Genomic DNA, 17,118 nt, shown 5'->3' on the forward strand with positions numbered 1-17,118 from the left:
CTCCCTGTACAGTAACATTTTGGCTCTTAAAATAATAAATCATAAAATAAAATTTTGGCTCTTATTCCCAGGGGTATGAGTGTAGGGCAGTGGCCTGGAGCACTGGCACTGTTTTTTCCACAGGTGGTGGTGGTGGTGGTTTTAGCTGATATCTTGCTCTTAAGGGTAACAAAGATGTAGAAAACACAGCTGCTGCTGGCATCCTGAAGCCACCTGGCCCTATATGCTGCTGGCTTGTTTACTTCAAAGGTGGCATCCCAAGTCATTGTGGACTGGCACATTACTTTTGAGGAAGAAATAAGGTTACCATCCCTAGAAACCTTTGGCAGAGGATTGCAGTGTAGCGCTCTGAAAGTTTTATCAAGATCTCTCAAGGGATGTCCTTGTGTACATAAGCAAATGTTATGTGAGAAAGCAAATACCAACTCTGCCTCTGTTGTACTGCTACCTGTTCTAGTATGAGTATGTTAATGAAGTCAGTACTCGTGCCCTGCTATGTAGGGGTTTGGCGTCATCTGTACACTTAAACACTGTAACATGCAGGGTGGATTTGATTTAAATCACTAGTCAGGAAGACTTGGTTTAATCATGGATTTTTATATAAAAGTGCATACTTATTGGTTGGTATAACCTTAATACATATTCTTCACAACTCAGAGGTACATTCCTTTTTTAAAAGGTACACACTGTACATTTTTAAAGTGATTTATTTTGAAAACTTTTCAGATTAGTTTTACAGCTATATTAGAAAATGAATGATCGGTTATATTCATTTACCAAAGGTAATTGAAGCAGATATTTATGAAGTCATTGGGAGGTGAACTATCTCCAGTTCAACAGGTTAATCATTAATATTTGGAGGATTTTGTTGCCATTAACAAAACAAAGGTATGAATTTTAGGGTTCAGTTAAATGTTCAAGTTTTTTAAAATAGATTTGTTTTTGTTAAAATTGTTAACTAAAATAGTTAAATGAAATATTAAAAAAAAATTTAAATCAACTAGGTCAGACAGGTCAATATGATAAATTTAAAATATTGGCTTCTGCAGTTAACTCGGTTGACTTCACCTTAATTTTCCTGTTTGTTCATAATCTGGAAAAGAAAAACAAGCTTTCCTGCTTTTTCAGGTCCCAAACGATTTCTCAATTTGGAATGAATTAGTCCAAAGGAAGAAAATATTCTTTCTACACTGGCAGAAGAAGCTACTGCTGTTAAAAGTGAGATTATCACTTCAACAGTCTCTGAATCCAAGTGCTTAAGTGACTTCCACCAGTTCACTTATGTGACTTTCTTTAAAACAGCAGCAGCAGACATATTTCTTGAATGGTTCACCCTTAGCTCTAAAGTTTCTTATAGTTGGCATTATGGAGGGATGATTGCTGGATGTCCATGTCATAGCCAATTCCTCTTCTTCAGCAGTTAAGGTTTCATCCTGGTACCAAGTATTGAGAGTATTTGCAAGAAAATGAGCTAGAGATAGTGCTTGTCCCAGTTGTGGGTTTTTTTTTTTTTTTTATGCTTGTAATTTAACTCTGTAAGATTGGGTCCCTAATCCATGAACTCATTTACAAAACTTTTCTTAAACATTACATGAATATATTGTCTCATGCTATAGAATTAGAATTTATAATCACTATTCCACGATGTGAGAGGTTTTTTCCTCAAAGCATTTTATTAAAAAATCTGATTTAAATAAAAAATATCCAATTTTTTTTTTTAAAACTGATTTTTATCCACCCTGGTAACAAGAAATGGATTCACAAACTTTTCCTGCGGTTTCTTCCCCTGCATTGGGCTTGGCTGCCGGAACTGACCAAACTGTGGTGGAGTCTGGAATGGATCCTGGCTCCTGGTGTAGCTGGACCTCCCTGATTGTATGTCCCCTGTCTCCCATCTTCCTTCTCCTTGCTGTACACAGAAGGAGTCTTCATCCTAGGCTCTTCAGAGGAACCCATGGTGCTCTGCAGTGTGTTGGTGGGGTTTCCGCCAAGCGTGCCATGCACATTGTATTAAAAGCAACAGATCTGGGGCTCAGCACCAGATCGACTGTTGGGCCTGACTGGCCTTCTGGTATGCCTGCTGCAGTTCCTTTGCTTTCACGCAGCACTGCTGCTGATCCCTGTTGTACCCCTTTGCCTGCATCCTCTGTGCAATCTGTCTGTCAATGTCCATATTTCCAGAACTGCTCTGTAGCTGTGCTTGCACAGACTATTCTTCCCACAGGCCCAAGAAATCCAGTGCCTCCTGTCTACTCCAGGCATGTGCACGTCTGGAACATGTAGCCAGCATGGTCTATTGGTCAGTTGTGTGCTCATCAAACTGGGGAATCAGGAAAAGGCATTTTAAAAATGTGGGCTTCGTAAAAGGTGGGTGTGGCTCCGGTCTCTGTGACTCCTGGGCAGTTGTGGCCAGTGCCCAGCATTATGGGACAGCTGCTGGAGAACTAGTAGGATCAACCTAGGTCACGGTGTCTGTACTTGCATTGCGTCAATCGTGATAGGCCGACCTCCCTGAACAACGTTGAGCAATGGTAGGAGTCCTGCGGAAATGTTGAGCGTAGACACAGGCATAATGAGGCTGATGCAAGGTGACTCACATAGACCTAACTTTGTAGTGTAGTGTAGACCAAGCCTCTATCTTTGTGGCTCTGGGCCAAGGCCCTGTTAAATGCATTGTAAAATGTCATCTTGTTGAAGTGTTTCCAACTTGTTTTATAGATACCTCGGATAGCACAGAGTTGTCAAACTCTGGTCCTATCAATACAGGCTCAACCAACTACCTTTTTTTTTTGTTTTGTTTTTAAAAAACAAACAAACAAAAAAAAACAAAAAAAATCATGGTTTCATTTCCAGTTGAAGCAAATTTGACTTAAACCTTTGAGTGGGTTGTTAAAAACACAACTAACTGCAACACACTGAGTTAGATTACAACTCTGTGTACTTAGGCACTTAGTCTGGCAAACTATACAGAATTTGAGTTTTATTCTCTAAGTATTTTCAATACAGGAAAAAGAGGAAGATTGTTGTGATTTAGTTAATGTAGAAACTTTGTATATGGATTAGGTTTCAGAGTAACAGCCGTGTTAGTCTGTATTCGCAAAAAGAAAAGGAGGACTTGTGGCACCTTAGAGACTAACCAATTTATTAGAGCATAAGCTTTCGTGAGCTACAGCTCACTTCCTCAGATGCATATCATGGAAACTGCAGCAGGCTTTATATATACACAGAGAATATGAAACAATACCTACTCCCACCCCACTGTCCTGCTGGTAATAGCTTATCTAAAGTGATCATCAGGTGGGCCATTTCCAGCACAAATCCAGGTTTTCTCACCCTCCACCCCCACCACACAAATTCACTCTCCTGCTGGTGATAGCCCATCCAAAGTGACAACTCTTTACACAGTGTGCATGACAATCAAGTTGGGCTATTTCCTGCACAAATCCAGGTTTTCTCACATCCCCCCCACCCCCATACACACACAAACTCACTCTCCTGCTGGTAATAGCTCATCCAAACTGACCACTCTTCAAGTTTAAATCCAAGTTAAACCAGAACATCTGGGGGGGGGTAGGAAAAAACAAGAGGAAACAGGCTACCTTGCATAATGACTTAGCCACTCCCAGTCTCTATTTAAGCCTAAATTAATAGTATCCAATTTGCAAATGAATTCCAATTCAGCAGTTTCTCGCTGGAGTCTGGATTTGAAGTTTTTTTGTTTTAAGATAGCGACCTTCATGTCTGTGATTGCGTGACCAGAGAGATTGAAGTGTTCTCCGACTGGTTTATGAATGTTATAATTCTTGACATCTGATTTGTGTCCATTTATTCTTTTACGTAGAGACTGTCCAGTTTGACCAATGTATATGGCAGAGGGGCATTGCTGGCACATGATGGCATATATCACATTGGTGGATGTGCAGGTGAACGAGCCTCTGATAGTGTGGCTGATGTTATTAGGCCCTGTGATGATGTCCCCTGAATAGATATGTGGGCACAATTGGCAACGGGCTTTGTTGCAAGGATAAGTTCCTGGGTTAGTGGTTCTGTTGTGTGGTATGTGGTTGTTGGTGAGTATTTGCTTCAGGTTGGGGGGCTGTCTGTAGGCAAGGACTGGCCTGTCTCCCAAGATTTGTGAGAGTGTTGGGTCATCCTTTAGGATAGGTTGTAGATCCTTAATAATGCGTTGGAGGGGTTTTAGTTGGGGGCTGAAGGTGACGGCTAGCGGTGTTCTGTTATTTTCTTTGTTAGGCCTGTCCTGTAGTAGGTAACTTCTGGGAACTCTTCTGGCTCTATCAATCTGTTTCTTTACTTCTGCAGGTGGGTATTGTAGTTGTAAGAAAGCTTGACAGAGATCTTGTAGGTGTTTGTCTCTGTCTGAGGGGAGAAAACCTGAGGGGAGAAAACCTGGATTTGTGCTGGAAATGGCCCACCTGATGATCACTTTAGATAAGCTATTACCAGCAGGACAGTGGGGTGGGAGTAGGTATTGTTTCATATTCTCTGTGTATATATAAAGCCTGCTGCAGTTTCCACGATATGCATCTGAGGAAGTGAGCTGTAGCTCACGAAAGCTTATGCTCTAATAAATTGGTTAGTCTCTAAGGTGCCACAAGTACTCCTTTTCTTTATATGGATTAGGTTATTTTCGTAAAACTAAGATGAAGTTCCTGTCAATTTATATTTAAAACAGTTGAATAAGGTTTCTCTAACTGCATGACAGGTTTCCTCTTCTGATGTTAAAAGGTGTTTTTAATAAATCCCAAGGCCTTAAATCCATCTTAATTACCACTGTCTGTAACTTTTCTATTTCTTCCCTTCTGACTTGCTGCTTTAGCACAAAAATCTTCTGGCTTCTCCTGTGCCTTCAGAGTTAAATGGCTTTGTATTGCGGTCTTTAGAAGACAGTTCGGTAGCCTCTTTCTAAATTAGCTGTACACACTTGGTTCAGCCACTATGAGCCCTCAAGCTTTTTTTCCAGTGAATTATATTAACTTGCAAAGATTTTGTTGAATGTGTGATTGAGCTCTTGTGGGTTTCCCTACCCTTCTGTAGTAGTGTATGAAAAGGAGGTGGTGTCTTTCTGTTGGGAGGTGGTGGTGGTGGTGATGGAAGGAGGGGGTGGGTGTGTGTGTGTGTGTGTGTGTGTGTGTGTGTATATATATATATATATATATATATATATATATATATATATATATATATATATATGTATGTCCCCTTCTCCCTCCCCTGCCCCCCCCTCAGTCCATCCAAAATGTGGTGTCCATTTTTTTATTTCACATGCAGAAGTAGGAATATATAGCCCACTCCTGCACCCATTTAGTATCCTTACTCATGTTCTCTGGTTTGTCCTTTCCAGAATAGAATACAAAATTTTACCTTCTACCCTTCACAGTCTTCCATGTAGCTGTCCCTCTCTTTGCACAACCCCACTTAGTTTGGCCTCCAAACATACTCCTCCCCCCGCCCCCCCCGCTTCATTTTTCCTCCTTTTCTTTAGCCCAGTATGTCTGTGTCACTCACTCACTCATCCCCTCTTCAGATAGCAGTTCCTTGTGGTACGTATAGAGCTTGGTTATATGGAAACAAACAACATAAGGGTGGGAAGTTGGAAAAACTCAACTTGATAGTGCAATTATTTAATTATTTATGACCCTCCCCCTGCCTCCCCCCTTTTCTATTTGAATCCTGTGTAATCTTCCTGGGTCTAGGGGTCTATATTTCCTTTGTGTCCTAATCTTTCTCTGTATTCCATACAGCTTTAGACTGTCCCAGTCACTTTTGCAGTTTGGTTTTGTCCTTCTGTGTATATTTGCTGCTACTTTAATTTTAGTGTTGTCTGAACCTGATCATTCTTGTGCTCCAACTGGAGGAGGAAAAAAAAATCCCTGGGTGGGGTGGGAGAAGTTATGAAGCAGCCATGCAGGTTTTAGAGAAATGACTGGGAGGGGGTGGTGCATGTGTGCCTTTAAAAATAAATAAATAAAAAATAACTCTTTGCCCCTTGGTAGTCTTGGACTGCGCTACAATTAGTAAAGCTTAAGCCATTGGAACAGGAATAGCTCTGCACACTTCCGGGCACAGCTTTGTGGGCCACAGCCTGAGAACCACTGCATCACCCTATCCCCATCTCTTCTCAAACACTATAGATTTTATTTATTTATTTATTTATTTATTTTGGTTGGGTCCACATCTCTCTAATGGGTAGCCGCCCTTTTCCCATTCAGCCCCTATTCTTTAGGAAATGCCTCTGATTCTTCACCGTACTGGTTCACTTCAGATTCTAGGTCAAGAGCTACCTCTTCTCTCTGGCTTAAATCCTGCTCCACTGATTTCATTGAAGCCAGAGAAGCCAGGATTTCTCCCTCTTTCTCTGGCCATATGTATCTCCAAAGTAATTAGATTCTACTCTGACTCCCTAGCTTCCACATGCTCTATCATGTCCCCTTAAGCTTGACCTTTATACTTCGCCTGTGCCCTATAGTGACAACTCAGGAGCGCTGGAACAATTTGTATAGTGGGGGTGCGGAGCCATTTAACCAAACTGTAAACCCTGTATATAATAGAAACCACTTCAAGCCAAGGGGTTCAGCAGCACCCTCGGCACCACTAGTTCCTACACCTACGTGGACACCTGTATTTGTGACAACTGACATAGTGTGTGTTGCCTGAAAGTGTAACTACTCTGCAATAAACTTAAAATAGACCTGTCCAGTAAATTTACCATGGGATAGCTGTACTTTCATGTGACAACCCCCTTGTTGTTTGAGATTTTTATGTGGCTCTGAAGCAGTTTACGCTGCCACATCTTTAGGTGGGGAGACTTCAAAAATGGTATCTTAGATGTGCGAGTAAAAGCTTCAGAGCATTTACTGATCTACAGTTTTTCTGAGTGTTTCTGAACCTGTTGCTGATAACAGCTATTTTTAAATTTTTTTAAAGTGACACTATCAAAGGGAAGCCTATTATAAGAGATCAGACACCTGTTTATCTGAATGTTGCTTTCATAATTAAACTTGGAAACAATCTAAATCGACAAAACACTTTTTTTGAGAATTTAGTCTTGACTATTTGGACAATATGCACTCTGGCTGACATTGGCAGTAAGTATGTGTGTGGGGGAAGTCTTAGGAACTTGCTGAGCAAAACACATAGTATCTTCCTGTAAACACACAGTATCTTCATTGTTGTCTGAGAGTTTATATCCCTATCAACTCTCATTTTCTTTGGTATTTACTGCTAAAACTCTAGATATTCTTGTTATTTCTGTATAAATGTCCTATCCTGCTTACCCCTTGGGCTCACTCGTAACTTGTGATAATGAGTTCTATGGGATTATTGCAGACTGTGAAAAGTATTTTCATAGGAATTGCCACAGTAGCTCAGACCATTGATCATGCTATCTGATAGCTACCATTGACTTATAAGATACATAAGACATGGTAAATATTGTAATGCTAATACTTTGCTATTTTGAGTCTTGCTGTACATTCAGCAGAGGTCTCAATTAAGTTGTCAACATTAGTGCTCAGATATCTTTCCTGAGTTGATATGCTTAATTTAGAAACCAGTAAGGCATAGGAGTAGTTCAAATCACTCCATCCAGTGTGAGTGACTTTATTTGTTAACAATGAATTTCATCTGCTATTTGTTGAGGAGTAAGCTAACTTAAACAGGTCCCTTTTTGAAGTCTGTTTCCTCCCCTCCTGTCTAGCCTAAATAATTTTCTTACAGGAACTATTCGCAGCTTTGTCCAGATAATTATTTTAACTTATTAAACTCAGCTACTACTGTGACACACTGCATTTTTAGGCTATGTCTACATTACATTTTTGTTGGTAAAACTTTTTTTGGTCAGGAGGTGTTTCCCCCCCCCCCCACCTCTGACCGACACAAGTTTTACTGACAAAAAGCACTGGTGTGCTCTTCTGCCGACAAAGGTACCACCTCTCATTGCGGGTGTTTTTATTTTGTTGGTAGGAGAGCTGTCTCCCGGCTACAAAGAGCGGTTATACCACTTACCTTACAGCTGTGCCGCTGTAAGGTGCGCAGTGTAGACCTAGCCTTTTTCACTGTGGGAGCTCGGCTTTTAGCAGAATTAGTAGTAGTTTAAATTTATAAGCCACATCAGTTGACACACAAGTTAATTCACCACAGTTGTTGAGAGATTATATGTAGTAGCTTTTGCAGACTTTAATCTTTGTTCCACTAGACCGTCTTCCATAAGATGGCAGTTTCAGTAGATACCTGTGTCCTAGGAAAAGATGAGTGATGCACAAACAGTATCTCTGAGCTTTTGCTTCCTCCTGTAAGTTCGTCACTCTTGTGGGTGCTTTCAGTGCTCGTACAAAATTGCTGCCTGGAGACTCAAAATGACATTTCAAGTAATCTGACATACTGGTCAAATAGACTACCAAATCTTTCCACTTTACCAGCTTTAAAGAATACACTTAGAAGTGCTTATAAAGAGTTGTTTGATGAAGGGAAACTAATTATTTGGCTTTTGTTGTTTTAAACTACATGAAATGGAAAAACTTGGATATTTAAGCTGTGAACTGCTAACAATCCTTTTGTAAACAAATTCCAAAATCATTGAGGATGGACATGTGTTGGTGGATATATAAGGGAGTAGGACAGTAGATGAAAATGTACTGTCCTTCTTAGTTCTGGACATTTAAATTCAAATTAGCTTTTTGGCCAGAAGAAAACTTAGGCTATGGCTACACTGGCACTTCACAGCGCTGCAACTTTTTTGCTCGGGGTGTGAAAAAACACCCCCCTGAGTGCAGCAAGTTCCAGTGCTGTAAAGCACCAGTGTAAGCTGTGCCATGGCAGCGCTTTGAAGTTTCAAGTGTAGCCACGCCCTTAGTCTTCACCTGGTCCTTTAGTAGTTTCTTAGCCACATAAAATCACTTTTTGCTTGCTTGATAGTTTCTGCCTCAGAAGCACATAATCCCAGGGGATATAGCATTTCAGGTCTGAGATGTACTGCTAGACCAGTGTGGTGTGTTCAAGCTTTTCTATCAGAACTAAACTCTTCCAAGTTCTCTCTCAATGTATCTCTTGTGAGAGGCACTCAATTCTTCTCCCCCCTTTTTAAATTAAAACCAAGACCCCTGCCGCCAACCTAAAATCATAGGGAGAAAAGCTACCCTTTTAAAAAGAAAAGGGAAAAAAAAAAAAGAGGAGGGGGTGAGAATGTGGCAGTAAAAGAACAGTCAAGGCTTATAATTTATGGTACTTTTGCAATTTTAACTTTAATCACTGATCAAGCCATGAAGAATCAGTGCTCTTGTTTGGCCGTGGAGTAAGTTTTATATCGACTACAATACATAGGGAGAAGTTTTTCATATCTAGTATTTAATGAATAACTTTTTCCTGAAACTTCTGGAATTATTTTAGATTTAAATGTAAGAAGTTTCAAGTGTGGGGGTGTGTGTGGAGGTTGTTTTTTGTACTTCCTTGTAGCTTAAAATAATTAAGTTCCTTGAAGAAACTTTATGTAAGTTATTCTTTTAATTAACCAAACATCTGTAATTTGAATCCTTATCCCCTCTGTGTTTTTTGTAGTGTGCAACACGCCATTCAAGATGGTGCCTTATAACTTCACATACATTGTATACAGCTGAATATGATCCCAATGAAAAGGTAAGTTTTATAAAATTGTTTGACTATACTGTACCAAAACATATATTTGAAAGCCAGAAGTCAATCTTTTCTTCAGTACTTATGGTAACACTAGCAGTTTTAGTGAGACTACCTGTCACTAGCAAAAAAACATAGTATGATCAACTAGTGTGTGTTACTTTATTGATCCTGGTTCTGAATTCATGTTTATCTTAAATGTTGGATTTAAAAAAAAAACAAAACACACACCTCACTCTTTGGCAAATACACTCCCAAGAATAAGGATATTTATTTGCCAATGCCCTGACATACTGTACATTTCTTTTACATTCCAAAACACATTTAAAATAGTTATTTACGTTACACTTAGTCATTGTTTTTGAAGAGGTGAAGTCCCCATTTCTTGAGACTCTTTAAAGCTAGATTGGACAAAACACTGCAAATTACTATAGACAGCAACTCTGCATTAGCAGCAGGACATTTATTAAATGACCTAACGTCTTCCAAATCTAATGTTTACGAACAGTTTACATGCTAGGGAGTGATAAAGATGAGACTTTATAGGGCTAGCAGAGAAGAGTAAATTCTCAAGTATGAGGCGGTTGCCAGCTTTTTTCCCCTGTGTCTGGCCCATTAATTGACTCAGGAAGTAGCAATCTTGGTCTGCAGCTACAGGCCAAGCAAAACTTTTTCTAGTAGGAGGTTTATTCACTTGGCTTCCCTCTAAAGTAAATCTGCTTGGATGATTGCAGATACTGTGGCTGGATGTGCTCTGGTATTAAGGGGAAAGTATGGGAGCTGTGTTTTATTCTGGGGAATACAAGCCATAGATCTACATGTCAGCATAAAAGCAACTGACAAGGGCTGATCGCTATATTAGAAAATGAAGGGTGGTGGGAACAGGAGTTGTAGAACAGTTTCTTAAAAGTAACTTCATTCTTGGTGAATTTGATCATGAATTTGCAGTTGCAACATTTCCTACAAGTCTCGACTGTCACTTACTCAAAGACTGCTCCTCTGTCTCCCACTATGGTTAATTTCCTCTCTGTCATGAGGATAGCTCTGTATTGACAGTGAAACAGGGTGCTTAGTTTTCCTCAGACTGTTAATTGGAAGTCCTCTGAGTACATGCAGGGGGTAGTGGGTGTCAATGGAGCTCAAACTCAGTTATCTGAACATTATTTAAAAAAACCGAAACAACTGAATTTCAAGATCCCCCACTAATTAGGGGAAATGACCTACTCAGGAAAGACAGCATGTTGCTCAAAAGCAGTGTGTGATGTTTCTTGCTGGATGTAAAACATGTCCCCTGTAAAAGCAGGAACAAGAGTTCAATGTCTCCTCCTGTTAGTGTGTCTATTGCAGAATTGACTTACCTTATTTCACATAACTATACTCAGATTTAGCTCGCTCTGTGACCACTCTTATTTTGAAATAACTGGCTTATTTTTTTTTTTTAAATTTGGCCTAAACACTTCCCAAAGTGGTCTAAGAAACTGAGGGTGGGGAGGCACTGCTATATTGAAACAAGTGTTTCCACACAAGAAGACCTAATAGTATAACTACAATGTCTTAAATTCATACCTTGGCTTACAGTACTGTAACTTTACTGTGTCGACAGGCCTGTATTCTAGTATAACTGTATCTGCACTGGGAAGGCACTTCCTCTTCATTATGCCAGCGTAAAGTGACAAAACTCCTAAATGTGGACAAAGCGAAAGAGTTCAAGCCTGATGGATCAGCAAATTCCAGTTCAGAGTTGGCAAAATTACATGGAAGGACCAATTTGATCACTGCTGATCTGAATTGATTGTCTTCCTCTCAGTCAGAATAATCAAGATTAGACTGTGGTACGAACGAAGGGTTTTTTCTTCTCTTTTACACAAGGCCTACCTCATAGGTGGTTGTTTTTTTTTTTTCTTTTTACTGAAGTGTGTGTTTTGTTTTTTTAGGTATATTTGTCTTTAAAAAGAAAAATGTTGATTTATAATATCTATCTTCCCCCTTCAGACATTTGAGAAACTCCTTATTGCCAACAGAGGAGAGATTGCATGCAGGGTAAGTTATAACTTTAAAGCATTTATCATTCTTGAACTCTTTTGCTATAAGATTATTTAAATACTGAAAACTCTCTCTTTATAAATAGGTGATTAAAACATGCAAGAAGATGGGCATTAAAACTGTCGCTATACATAGCGATGTTGATTCCAGTGCTGTAAGTATTGTCTATTCATTTTGTTCTCTACCCCCGCCCCCTACCCCTTTTTTTTTTAATTTTATTTGACTCTGACCAACTGGAAATAGTAGGTAACTAGTAACAGTGTTTATAAAATCAGTTTATACAAATGGGGAAGGGAGAATGAAGCAGTATAAGAATGATGGAAGCAAAAGTTGTGTTTCTAGGAGGTAGGTAGGCTAACGGAAAAGTCTTTTGTGGGGTGAAATTATGGGGCAAAAGTTGGTGTTCCTAAAAAATATTGTCAAGGACTGTTGAAAATCATCCCTCACTGAGTGTCGATAATGGTGTAAATCTGTCTTTGGTACTTATAGCCCCATTGCCATCGTATCTGAGCACCTCAGTCTCTGCTATAGTTCTCCTCTCAACATCCCTTGTGAGGTAGGGTGTACTCTTGCCAATTTTTGTAGATGGGGGAACTGAAGCACAGAATTTAAGGGCTTATCTACAGTGCCACAACCAGATTACAGAGCTGTGAATTGTAGAGCTCTCTAACTGCCCCATGTAATACCCTACTGGCATAAACTTAAAGGTATCTACTTCATGTTAACATAGTCTTGTTCGCAAAAAGAAAAGGAGTACTTGTGGCACCTTAGAGACTAACCAATTTATTTGAGCATGAGCTTTCGTGAGCTACAGCTCACTTCATCAGATGTTTACCGTGGAAACTGCAGCAGACTTTATATACACACAGAAATCATGAAACAATACCTCCTCCCACCCCACTGTCCTGCTGGTAATAGCTTATCTAAAGTGATCAACAGGTGGGCCATTTCCAGCACAAATCCAGGTTTTCTCACCCTCCACCCCCCCCACACAAATTCACTCTCCTGCTTGAATAGTCTTGTTCGTTCACACTGTTGTAGTCCCTATTTCAAAGTACCTTTTGAATTCACACCAGCAGGGTCTACATGGAGCATTTAGAGTGCATCACTTCAGGGCACTCTGCAATTCATATCTCTGTAGTCTGGACCAGCCACTAATGACTTGCCTGAGGTCACCCATGAAGACTGTAGGAGAGCAGGGGATTGACCCTGGGTTTCAAAACCCAGGTTAGTGTCCAAATCCCTGAGAAGAATAGAGTACCTTCATAACCTCTGACTGAAATTCAGTCGAGGCCAGTGGTAATTGGAAGATATTGCTGTTCAGTGTACTGTAAAAATGAGTGTTTTGGTCTCTTCAGTTTCTAGTGGGCAGGTGTCAGTGTTATAGTTATCATCAGTAATGGTGTTTTTACCAGTTTAGTTGGAAGCCAAGGATTAAGTGAGAATAGCCTACTGTTTCACTAGGGGTATGCCTACAACACAGCAGGGAGCATGCCTGCTAAGTATAGAAGAGTATGGGAAAATGAGTTAGTTAGCATGAAGATAAGTTCAAGATAGTAAGATGGGAAAATTGAAGCTAGCAAGGACATAACCCAGGGTTATGCTGTAGCTATATTTTGATAACTGGTTTTAGCATGGTTTTTAGTGAGTGTTTTTGAGAATTGTAAATGTTTAATAATACGCTGTCTATATTGATAACGTGGGAAGGGCACTGGTGCAGATGTTAGTTTAAACTATGTATAATGTAAAAAGCCAATAAAGAAGTGGCAGAAATGTGAATGTGGTAAAGCCTAGGTTTAAGGCACTTACCAGTAGGCTCATTGTTCAGACCACAGCAGCTCCATCTTGCTCCTGAGCCCTGTCTCTCCTCCCCATCTCTGCAGAGTTGGGCTACATGGGCAGAGGGGAGGGAGACACCCTGACATCAGTGCCTCTCTTCCCCCCCCCCTCCCCCCCCGCATCTGCACATTAAGCAGGAGGATCCTAGGAGCCGCTGGCCAGGGGCTCCAAAGCAGAGGGCAGGAGGAATGCATCTGCAGAGCCACAGGGGGAGGGGCAGCTGAACACACGGCGCGGATGTACCTGGCTCTGCTAATCAAGTATGCAGCACTTGATTGACTCTTGGGTGGCCTTGCGACCGTGCAGCTTAGAGAGAACACAGCTTCCAGCCATCATCAATTAACCCTATTTCCCTTAGCTTTACACATACCGTGAGGATGAAAATACTAGAGAGAATATGTCCAGAATGAAGCAGGAAACAATTTACAGTCATCCTTTATTTTAGCTGAGAATATACTGCTTTAAAATGGTTCCTTAAATCGAAAAGTAACAGAAGTGGAATTTAGGAAGTCACAAAGACCTTGACAATAGAACTGCTAAAGAACAGAGTGGTAGGTCATGATACACACTCTATGGTCTTAAAACACTTGGTTAACGTTTTAACTACAAGGAGTTGTTTGAAGAAGCCCAGGAAATATTTTATTGTGAATTACTTGAATGCAGTATAAGCACATGAAAAGTATAACTGGAAAGAAGATTCATTTGCCACTTGGATAATTAACAATTGGGCCAGTGGGATTTTGCCAGATGTTTTAATTAAAAACAGAAAGAAATAAACCAAAAGTTGCTGAATTTGACTGAGAATAAACAAAGATGTTTCAGCCCCAAAGCAATCTTACTTTTTAAAGTGCTTGAAAATAGGGATTTAGGTTGAAAGTACCCCCTCAACCATAGGTATAGGCTTGCTAGAATAAACACTATAAAGAAAAGCTAAAGAAATATTGTAATGCCTAACAACATAATGAGCTAAAAGCTTCTGATAAATGGACAGGCTTACAATAATTAGATCTGAACAAAAGAAGATATAGCATAAAGCAGTGAATAAAATATAATTTTATTTGGCATTTTTAACACAGCAGGGATTCTATAGCCATAGAATGTAATGAACTATAAATGACTAGAAAAATCCCATGGGGAAAGTCATGTAAGTCACTGGAAATCTGTGAAGTAAAAGATGACTAGTTATACCTTAATGTAGGCTAATTATTGATATTGGTCTTTTTTCAATTGAAGTGAGGACTCCAGGTGTGATCTGCTTTTGTATCAAACCCAAACGTTTCTCATGTTCATAACTTTGTGGATTGGATATTTATGTTTACTGGCCATTAAAACATACTTTCCCTTGAGCAAAACTAAAGCTGACCAAATACATGTGCCAGAGTTGTTTCTAAATTTACAGATACTTTGCTTGTATAAAAGCAATTGCACTGGACTCAAATGTACTGTAGGAAAAATCCTCCAGTGGTATAGGGGGATGGAAGGAGAAAGTGGATGATCTAAAACTGTAAGTAACTTCTCTGACCGTCTTGTGGCTTTTTTTGAAATTCAGTAAATTTCAAAATAATTTAGACAATAAAAATGACTCCTCTTTGGAAGGCTATAGACAATATTTTAAAAATGTTAACTTCTAATCTAGAAACAAGTAACTCAGTCGAGTATATTTGTCCCGATTAGTTCACTCTTTTGAAGAAGGACTGTGATTGCTTCTAGTTTTGTTGATGATTACCATGCAATTAAAAGGGATGCTGTCAAACCTGTATTCCTGACTTCTTAATTCTACTTTGGCAAAAGTAGATAACACAAATGTGGGAGTAGAGTTGGTTAATTGCTTGGATTCAGACTATTAATCTTCCCACTTTGGAAATATTTGTCGTTTGTTTCTCACTTTCTGAAAAATGGAGGCTAACACAAAGAATGCTGTTAAGTGTCTAGTTTTGATAAAAGCAGCAAAGAGTCCTGTGGCACCTTATAGACTACCAGACGTATTGGAGCATACGCTTTTGTGGGTGAATACCCACTGCGTCGGATGCATGTAGTGGAAATTTCCAGAGGCAGGTATAAATATGCAAGCAAGAATCAGGCAAGGGATAACAAGGGCCTCATCCTCCCTGATTGAACTAACCTCGCTATCCCTAGCCTGATACTTGCTTGCATATTTATACCTGCCCCTGGAAATTTCCACTACATGCATCCGACGCAGTGGGTATTCACCCACGAAAGCGTATGCTCCAATACGTCTGTTAGTCTCTAAGGTGCCACAGGACTCTTTCCTGCTTTTACAGATCCAGACTAACATGGCTACCCCTCTGATAGTTTTGATAGAGTATACAAATGTAGAGGCCTAATAGTAAACAGGCAGCAGGCAAACTTAAAACATACCTGCCTCAAAATACACCCAAGATCCCTTCAAATATAACAATATAGTTACATTCTATGTAGAAATGTAAATGTCTTGATGGCACAGAAGTATTCTAGTGTGTATCCAGGAGGAGGGTATTCTGGAACTTCAGGCTTCGTTATTACAGCGAGGATTAGGTATCTTGGCATCAAGATGCCAATATGGAAGAATCTGCCCACCACAACGTAATCTCAAAGGGGGGCAGTTCCACATCATAGGCACTGTGGTGAGATGGAGAATGTTTATTCAACTTATGAGTTCTGGTTGCTATTATAAGATTAAGAAAATTGCTGTATCATTGAATACATCTGTGCTTATGGTTTCCAGCTCTGTTGACAAGAACTGTGTGTCATCCCTCCCAGACCAGGTACAAAGGGAGTTTTTAGAACTCCACTAGCTCTCATTCAGGTGGAAACACCTTGGGACAATGGATTAGCTCAAGCCTAAAAGAATCAGTTTTATCCTACTTCTCTGCAAGGGGCTGGGGAAGTTGGGAGAGTGGAAAATTCTCAAAAAGCATAAAGGGACTGGTGACAAAGCAAGGGCTTAAGAAGGACTCAGCAGGAAGCCTTTGGACATAGTTACAAAGTTTTGGGCAGGAGAGGCAGAGGCAAGCCGGCACTTTTTTTTTTTTTTTTTTGGAGGGGGAAGCTGGGGGGAAGGGGCTCAGTTTAGCTATGGGACCAACCAAAGTCAAAGCAAACTGACGTGGAAAGAGGGTGGAGGGACCTCCATGGTTGAGAAGAGAAGCCATGTGATACAGAAGAAGGATCCTGGATATCCCCAGAGGACTCTGACCCAATCTCAAAGAATGCTCTGGAGGGATGCTCTGGAGGGAAATGCATGTAGGGTTTAATGCTTTTGAAGAGAATTGCGTTTCTTGTGCTTTTAAGTAAAGAACAGTGGTGTGTTAGAATTCTGTGCTCTGGGTGGGTGGGTGACACCCACTATGTGCCTTTGAAGAGCTAACCTCTGAATTCCGAGAATCTATATGGCTGGACTTCAGGGAGAGGGTGTGCTTAAGCTGCAGAGGACCCATGAGGTCCCAGCTCTCAGTGCAGGTGCTAGACGGAGGATCTGTACCCCAAAAATTGTGCCTAGAAACCTCACGCCAGGGCCAGTGCCTGGCTCAGTTCAGACTCTGGAGTATTAAAGCACATAAGGCTAAAGTTGTGGGCCCCTTTACAGCA

At 40.3% G+C, this 17,118-nt stretch overlaps 1 protein-coding gene across 13 annotated transcripts in view; it reads left to right on the forward strand.

Annotated features, from left to right (window-relative positions):
- PCCA (propionyl-CoA carboxylase subunit alpha) overlaps nucleotides 1-17,118 on the forward strand; it is a 420,693-nt gene that overhangs the window by 29,727 nt on the left and 373,848 nt on the right. For 12 of the 13 annotated variants that reach the window (XR_012159457.1, XM_073348756.2, XM_073348763.2 and 9 more), the window contains 3 exons: nucleotides 9,574-9,651; nucleotides 11,641-11,688; nucleotides 11,777-11,845. Coding sequence is in view for 12 of the 13 variants with exons in the window: in XM_073348715.2 (XP_073204816.1) it covers nucleotides 9,574-9,651; nucleotides 11,641-11,688; nucleotides 11,777-11,845 (195 nt within the window). In the remaining variant the exon portion in view is untranslated. Of the gene's footprint in view, nucleotides 1-1,128; nucleotides 1,219-9,573; nucleotides 9,652-11,640; nucleotides 11,689-11,776; nucleotides 11,846-17,118 lie in introns of all 13 variants that reach the window. The other variant, XM_073348820.2, reaches the window with a different exon arrangement.

This window comes from Lepidochelys kempii, chromosome 1 (assembly GCF_965140285.1).
Source record: "Lepidochelys kempii isolate rLepKem1 chromosome 1, rLepKem1.hap1, whole genome shotgun sequence".
NCBI classification, from domain to species: Eukaryota; Metazoa; Chordata; order Testudines; family Cheloniidae; genus Lepidochelys; species Lepidochelys kempii.